This window comes from Peromyscus eremicus, chromosome 1 (assembly GCF_949786415.1).
Source record: "Peromyscus eremicus chromosome 1, PerEre_H2_v1, whole genome shotgun sequence".
NCBI lineage: Eukaryota > Metazoa > Chordata > Mammalia > Rodentia > Cricetidae > Peromyscus > Peromyscus eremicus.
In genome coordinates, this window is record NC_081416.1 from 94,821,173 (window position 1) to 94,830,138 (window position 8,966).

An 8,966-nucleotide genomic window follows, 5' to 3' on the forward strand; every position below is an offset into this window, starting at 1 on the left:
CTTTTTATCCATATTATTGATACTATAGGAATGCCAAAATTGAATAATAACATTCTGTTATTCAGAAATCAGACAACTAACTTAGCTAGTGAATGGAAAATACTTTCCTACTGACCACTACACAATGACCTGCAACAATTCTAAAGTGGTTTGAACTCCCTTTGCAAGGTTTCCACTAAACCTATCTGTTTCTAGGCAACTAAAAAGATCACATATAATGGAGCCCTGGAATTCCACCTTGAGAAGTGACTTCATCTTGGTGGGGATTCTGGATGACAGTGGCTTTCCTGAACTGCTCTGTGCCATATTCACAGCCCTTTACATGTTGGCTTTGACCAGCAATGGACTGCTGCTTCTGGTCATCACCATGGATTCCCGTCTTCATGTGCCCATGTACTTCCTGCTCGGGCAGCTGTCCCTCATGGATCTCCTCTTCACTTCAGTTGTTACTCCCAAGGCTGTCATAGATTTTCTGCTCAGGGATAACACCATTACCTTTGAGAGCTGTGCCCTTCAGATGTTCCTGGCACTGACCCTGGGTGGTGCAGAGGACCTTCTTTTGGCCTTCATGGCCTATGACAGGTATGTAGCCATTTGTCATCCTCTGAACTACATGATCTTTATGAGGCCAAGCATCTGCTGGCTCATGGTGGCCACATCATGGATTCTTGCATCCTTGATGGCTTTAGGATATACTGCCTACACCATGCATTATCCCTTTTGCAAATCCCGGAAGATCAGACACTTGCTCTGTGAGATCCCTCCACTGCTGAAGCTGGCCTGTGCAGACATCTCTATGTATGAACTCATGGTTTATGTGATGGGTGTGACCTTCCTTATTCCCCCTCTTGCTGCCATCCTGGCTTCCTACACACTAATTCTTTTTACTGTGCTCCATATGCCCTCAAATGAGGGCAGGAAGAAAGCTCTTGTCACCTGCTCTTCTCATCTGACTGTGGTTGGAATGTTCTATGGGGCTGCCACGTTCATGTATGTCCTGCCCAATTCCTTTCACAGCCCTAGACAAGACAATATAATCTCTGTGTTCTATACAATAGTCACCCCAGCTCTGAACCCCCTCATCTACAGTCTGAGGAATAAAGAGGTTACTGGGGCTTTAATAAGGGTCCTGGGCAGATATATCCTGCCAGCAAACCCCACTCTCTAGGAAGGGACCATGACTTGACTTTCAATATTTCTTCTCCAAACAATTGTATATCAAGTCCCTTCTAATGTTATGGCCTGACTGGAAGGATACACATGCTAAAGTTTCATTTTCTTCTGTGCAACTATTATGAGTATAAACCTTGAGCTGAACTCACCTGGCACACACCACTGTGTTTAAAGCCCCACATCACAAAAGGACTTAGAAAATAAAATCTTTGAAAAGAGATATCTTAGACTCACTCTATAGGTGGAACGATTCCAACACATTACCAAGAAGACATGGTCAGGATTCACTTTCCAGTTTAAACTCACACAACACTGAGACATAGCATTCATTTTTGACCCGAGAAATCTCTAGTAGCCCTTAGCACCACTTATTATTTTCATTATTAGTAGAGAGAAGGATGCAATGAAGATAGTTTGTACTTCTTTGGAAGAATGAAGTTGGTGGGGAAAATGTGTGTGTGTGTGTGTGTGTGTGTGTGTGTGTGTGTGTGTGTGTGATTACATTTGCTTTCCTAAGTTGAGACAATGCTCACCTTGGTGGCACAGGGGAAAACACCAATGTTGACATAGTAGAGGGTGTCAAGAAGTGGAGCTTTGCTTTTCATGAAATTATAATCAGAAAAAAAAATGAATGAAGTTAGAACAGAAAAGATCTAGTGTTAAAAAAGTACAATAATATCAAGAGAAATCTGTTGTATACATTGTCTGCATTATTTTGAAAAAATGTATCCTTATAGATACAGATGTATTTAGAAACATCAAAACAGTCACAAGGAGGCTGTATTCCTAAAGTGGGTGTATGTCTTTGTCTGTGACCACAAGAAAACAATTAGAAATTATGTCACTTATTCTATACCTTGAGTAGACATCAGTTGTTGTTTTTTTTTTTTTACATAGTTTGTATGAGGAGATTTAAAGTAAAGATGAGAGCTTTAATTCATATGGTTAGAAGCTCCAAGGTATTTTGGCTCATGAAAACGTTGCAATTGTTGATGACAGTGCTTAGAAATTTCTTTTATTTTTACCAAGACCAGTTAATCTCTCAAGCTGAATGTCACAGAATAACTAAATTTAATTAGATAAAGTTCATTAAAAACAAAAAAGTAATTAATAAAAAATCAACTATGTATTTTTTGTTTTGTAATGCACACACATTTTACTGAATTTAAATGTAAATAGTAATTAAACTGTGTTTGCCATATAAAGTTTGTTTAATCTTACTTATTATCATAATAGGATATTTTATAATATTGATAAAGAGGAAGCCAGAGTCCCTGATTTTGCAATCTGATTCTCTTTATCTTGTGTGTATCTTCCAACCAGGAATTAAATATTTTTGTACTTAGTTTGCTGATCTCTTGAAATGATGATTACCATAACCTGATAAGTTGGAACTTATGATGTTTCCAGCTAACAAACACCAACATTTAGACCACAGCCTTGTTAATTGAGCTCAAACCATGACAGATTTTATACAGTTAAAGAGCAGAATTGCCAAAATATTAAGTCATTTTACTGTATTTTTTAAGAAAGTAAATTATTATGATCACCATAGTACAGTAGAGTAGATAAATACAGCGATGACTTTCCTGGAAATCATCTTAGATTGTATGCTATTCATCTATTTTAATTTCTTTTTTCCTATATCTCTTCTTAAAAAGTTCAATTGTCTTCAATATATAATTAATTTTCAATTAAAAATAACAGAACAGTTACAAAAACAAAGCAAGGCATCTTGGGAAACATGGGGGAAAATTAAACAGCAAAACTGAAATAAAAGGGAAGGGGGGGGGAGAAAGGAAGAACTAGATAAGAATAAGAAAAAAGGGTGAGACAAATAAACCTCCCAAAATACAACTGAGTTTGTTTCGTGTTGGCCATCTACTGCTGAGCATGGAATCTTCCAATAAGTGTGATTTGTTTACCCAGTGAGACGCTGTTGGAGAAAACTGATTTTTTTCCTTTCAGAGTGGTTATCACTTGAAGATAGCTTCTAGATAGGGATGGGGCTTGTGTCTGTCTGCTCCTCCTCTCAGGGCTGGGACCCCATCTGGCTTAGACCTGTGCAGGCCATATGCATGTTGCCACAGTCTGTGAGTTCCTGTGTGCCAGTCCTGTTGTGTCTAGGAGGCCTTGTTTCCTTGATGTCTTCCATTTCCGTGGCTCTTACAATCTTTTTAGCCCTCTTCTACAGAGTTCCCTGAGCACTAAGGGAAAGGATTTGATGAAAACATCCCATTTAGTACTGAGTATTCCAAGATCTCTACACTTTGTCCTATTGTGGGTCTCTGTATTTGTTCCCATCCTTTGCAAGAGGAAGTTTCTCAGATGATGGCTGAGCAAGACACTTATCTATGAGTATAGCAGAATATCATTAGGAGTCATTTTATTGCAATATTCTTTTAACAGAACAGTAGTATTTGGTTTTCCACTAGGTCCATGACTTATCTAGTCTCGTGTTCTTGACCATCTGAGCAGTGTTGAGCATAGGTTCCAATGTTTTGTCTGAGAATTTTTTTAAACCCTACACATCTTTTGTTTATGTATGTATTAAATTATGTTTAGGAAGGCTGTACCTATATGCATTTTCAAGGAGTAACAAATGAACAGAACCAGTTCTATTTAGCAATATAAATGTATATACTAACAATATATGTGTATATACATATAGATATATGCATGCAATAACAATTAGTGAAAAAATGTCATGAATTTGAAGAAGAGAGGGGAGGGGTATATGGGAGAGTTTGGAAGAGGAAAGGGGAAGAAATAAATGTTGTAATCAAATTATAACTCAAAAATAGAAAACAAACAATAAATACTCTGAAAACTATGTCTAAAACTTTAAAAAATAAGGGTTTTAATATTTTAAAGATAAGATAAAAAAGAATAAGACAGAAAGAAAGGAAGGAAGGGAGGGGGAATAAGAAGGGTAAACATATAGTGTTTACACTAATTGTTTTTATACACACTATCTGGAAATGAAATTACCATAAGTAATCACATCACAATGTATCAGAAAGCAAATCATGAGCCATATAAAGAAACAAATAAAACAAATCAAGTGGGAAGCCACGTTAGCAAATGGAAATGTTTCCTTTATTTTTCCAATGTTTCACCACATTTCTTTGAAATATGTTTTCGTATCCCAGGTATATTTATGGATGCTTTTGACATTACACTGAACATCTCCCTGGTTTGTGGGGTTGTATTTTGATCATGGACAATTTTAGAAATGTGAAAGAGAACACATTTAAATGGTTAAAATGTGAAATAATGGTTTTGCTTGCAATGGCTAGGGTCAAACCTTGAGCCTTGTTTGTATTAGGCAAGAGCCATGCCATTGAGCTGTATCAACCTAGCCCAAATGGTGGATTGTAAGAGCATGTAAATAATTTGGAAACTAGTGAAATATAAATCAGAAAGGTCTATATTGAAAAGTACCTTAATTCAGCATAGAAAAATGAGTCCTTATGTAAAAAGAATTCAAAGACATTATGGGAATAGACAAGAAAATGAAGATAATGTATATTCCAGGAGACTCTCATACCTCTGTAGATGTTTGAACTTTATCCTGTAGACTACAGTTTATACAACATGAATGTAATGGTTCCTGAATTGATTATTGAAATAAGTTCCTAAAACAGTGAAAAATGCTGCTGTTGACCTTTGGAATTACTCTTTAAAATAAATCCTACATGTTTCTTAACACAATAAAAGCATGTTTTGTGGGTAACAGAATAACTTTGACATGTATACTTATCTGTTCACATCCGAATCCCTCTTAGATTGTCAGCTAATGCAATAAAAACATTCATTGCATTACTTTGTTTTATCTTTGTCATAGTGGCTGTGCTTTAAACTACAAGGAGCTGCCTACTTAGGCCATAGCCTGGGGATAGTCTGTTCCCTCAGACAATGGCTCTGTTGCTGCTGCTAAGGACAGTTTTAACTAAATCTCTATCATTCTAATACCACCCAAGATTCAAGGGCTAGGGTGAAAACCTGGGAGTTCAGAGAGAGTAGCAACTGGCTAAATTTCTCTCTTTTCTGGCTTCCCCATAAGCCTCCCTCCTTCCACATAGCCCCAACTAAAAAACACACTGTAAACTACTTCCTGTCAACTAGTTGCTAACCCTGCCTCTCTGAGCCCAGGTTAATTTTATTTAATTAATGCAAATACAACACATCTTTATATAGTTAAACGAATGCAGCATAAACAAATGTAACACGAATTATCCTCAAGTTACATTTGTTTTATCTCCACACAACATACTCGCTCTGATATAGCAATGAGCAAACATTTTCTGTTAAGGCCTAGATAATAAATATCTAAAGCTTTGAGGATCATGGATCCTCAATCCCCAATCATGGATCAGCTCTTCTGTGACAGCAGCAGCGAAGCAGTCATGGCATGCAGAACCAGAGGTGTGGAAAAAAAAATGTACCAACCTGGAAGGCTGTCTCTGACCTCAGTGTCATTGTTTCTGAACCCATCTCCACTACTGAAACCAATAAATCTTTAATTTTAGTAGTTTGAAAGGTAAGCTATTTTTTTGCATATAGAAATCCCAGGTGAGAGATGGAATTGGTAGGAATGTGGATCCAAACTTATAGAAGTCTGATCTTTGGAGACTTCAAGAATAGCTGCCTCGGCATTGAAGCAGTGGCACTCTGACAGTTCTTCACCACTGTATTTACTCTCTTTTTATTTTTTTATTTATTTTATTTTTTTATTTTTATTTATTTTTTTAAATTTTTATTTTGCAATACAATTAAGTTCTACATATCAGCCACAGATTCCCTTGTTCTCCCCCCTCCCGCCCCCCTCACCTTCCCCCCAGCCCGCCCCCCATTCCAATCTCCTCCAGGGCAAAGCCTTCCCCACAGACTGAGATCAACCAAGAGCAGCACAAATCACATGCTCACATTCCATTAGTGAAACAATCATGGTGTTCTACAGACTGCAAAGCAAGGCTCAAGGACAAAAGGAATGGGTACCAGAGTGAAGGATAAAGGAGGATTTAATTTAATCAGACATTGAAACATATATGGAGCTGATTTTAGGGGATTTGTACTTGTGAGTTAGTACAGTTAGTTAGTACAGCTGTAATTCAAAATAGTCAGCTATTTCTTCCAATGTTGGGGTTACTCATTTCTTCCTCATTAATTTCAAATCATCTTTCACTATAGGGATATTTACAGAGCTACTGAGAAGGTTGTGTGTATTTAGGAATATATATATATATATATATGTGTGTGTGTGTGTGTGTGTGTGTGTGTGTGTGTGTGTGTGTGTGTATGTATGTATCTGTATATATGTAACAAAAATTGCTGAAAAAGGAGGTCATGAATTTTAAAAAGAGTAAGGAGGGGTATGTGGGACAGTTTTTAAAAGTCTTTAATATAAAATTTAATGCATGTTTATTGTGTTTAGGTAAACAATTTGTCCCTTAATGTTAAGAGTATTTAGCGGTTGGGCCCCAATCCCCAATCCCAGCAGACTTCCTCCACTGAGGCACAGGCCACACCAACCGAAAACAGATGAAAGACCTACCTGACAGAGGAAGTGAACCCTTCCTGGATTCTGCCCCTGGTGACCCTTCCCCAAGCCTATACAGCCCCAGAAAGTCCCTACCCCTGCTTCTGGGCCCTCCTCACAACCCCAGAAAACTTCCACCGAGCATGCCCAGGCCACACAATTCAAAATGGGTGAGTGACCTGCCTGCCAGCAAAACTGTACCCCTTCCTGGATTCTGGCCCCCATGACTCTTTCCCAAGCCAATACCATCCCAGCTCATCTCTGCTGCTGCTGTGTCCCTACTCCCAATCCCAACAGATGTCTGCCACTGAGGCACAGTCCACAGCAGCCACAATCACCCTCATCTGTGGAAAAGCAGCCCTTCCCCAGAACTCCAGCAGACTTCAAAGGCCCCATACAATTCACACCAGTTGGAAGAACATCTCCAGCAGCTCTATCAGAGGCCAGGCTAGTCTAAGTAACCCAGAGGAAGACTTAGGTTTTACTGGAGGCCAGACCAGACCATGAGACCCAAGATCACAAAAACCCAAAGGAGACACCCTGCTTCACCTGAAGACTCACCAGGCACCAGAACCTTTGGCCACTTAGGCCAGAAGACCAGAGAGGAAATAGAATCCAAAGAACAGAACACTCATCCAACAAAGACAAACAGGATTAAACACCCAGGCTTATAATCATCCCAAATTCAAATGTCTAAACACCAGTGTAAGAAAACAATCAATATCAGAAAGGGCAATGTGTCACCATCAGAGCCTAGCTGTCCTACAACAGCAAGAGCTGAACAATCCAACACAATTGAAGCACAAGAAAATGACCTTAAAATAACTTTATTAAGATTATAGAGGTCCTTACAGAGGAAATGAAAAAATCCCTTAAAGAAATAGAGGAAAAGACAATCCCCCCAAAAAAAACTGGAGCAAATTAATACATATAAATAAATAAAATTGTTCAAGACCTGAAAGTGGAAACAGAATCAATAAAGAAAACACAAACTGAAGGAATTCTGGAAATGTAAAACCTGAGTAAGTGAACAGGAACTACAGATGCAAGCATCACTAAGAGAATGGAAGATGGAAGAGAGAATCTTAGACATGGAAGATGTGATACAGAAAAACAGAATCACTGGTTAAAAAAAAAGTTAAATCTAAAATATTCTTAACACAGAACTGCAGTGGTAAGAGGTAAGTTCATAGTACTGACTACCTTCATAAAGAATTTGGAGAAATCTCATTCTTGAAACTTAACAGCACACCTGAAATCTCTAGAATGAAAATAAGCAAACACACAAAGAGGAGTAGATGGCAGGAAATAATCAAACTGGGGGCTGAATCAATAAAACAGAAACAAAGAGAACAATACAAAGAATCAATGAAACCATGAGTTGGTTTTTTGAGAAAATCAACAAGATAGACAAAGCCTTATTCAAATTAAGTAAACAGCAGAGAGAATATCCCAACTAACAAAATCAGAAATGAAAAGGTGATATAACAACAGACACTGAGGAAATCCAGAGAATCATTAGATCATACTTCAAAAACCTGTACTCCACAAAATTGGAAAAATCTAAAAGAAATGGACACATTCTTTAATAGGTACCACATACCAAAATTAAACCAAGAACAGATAAACAATTTAAACAGACGTATAACCCTTAAGGAAATAGAAGAAGTCATTAAAAGTGTCCCAACCAAAAAAATCCCAGGGGCAGGTGGTTTCAGCATAGAATTCTACTAGACTTTCAAAGAAGAGCTAATGCCAATACTTCAAAGATTATTCCACAGAAGGAGCATTGCTAAATTCTTTTTATGAGGCCACAGTTACCCTAACACCCAAGCTGCAGAAAGACTCAACAAAAAAAGAGAATTACAAACCAATTTCCCTCATGAACATTAATGCAAAAATACTTAATAAAATACTTGCAAACTGAATCCAAAAACACATAAAAAAATCATTCACGATCAAGTAGGCTTCATCCCAGAGATTCAGGGATGGTTCAACATACAAAAATATGTCAATGTAATCCACCATACAACAAATTGAAAGAAAAAACCCACAATATCATCTCATTAGATGCTGAAAAAGCCTTTAACAAAATCCAATACTCCTTCATGATAAGTCTTGGAGATATCAGGGATACAAGGAACATACCTAAATATAATAAAAATAATACACAGCAGTCCTATAGCTAACAACACATTAAATGGAGAGAAACTCAAAGCAGTTCCACTAAAATCAAGAAGAAGACAAGGCT

The 8,966-nt window shown here is 37.6% G+C and overlaps 1 protein-coding gene across 1 annotated transcript; it reads left to right on the forward strand.

Moving 5' to 3' along the window:
* Positions 1-217: 217 nt before the first annotated feature.
* On the forward strand, positions 218-1,168 carry LOC131900678 (olfactory receptor 2AG1-like). The gene has a single exon (XM_059251998.1). The coding sequence runs from the start codon at positions 218-220 to the stop codon at positions 1,166-1,168; it is 951 nt and encodes a 316-aa protein (XP_059107981.1).
* Positions 1,169-8,966: the final 7,798 nt, after the last annotated feature.

Bases quoted from the DNA above. Each gene is read 5' to 3' on its own strand.
- LOC131900678 (XM_059251998.1), top strand. From the start codon at position 218: ATGGAGCCCTGGAATTCCACCTTGAGAAGTGACTTCATCTTGGTGGGG.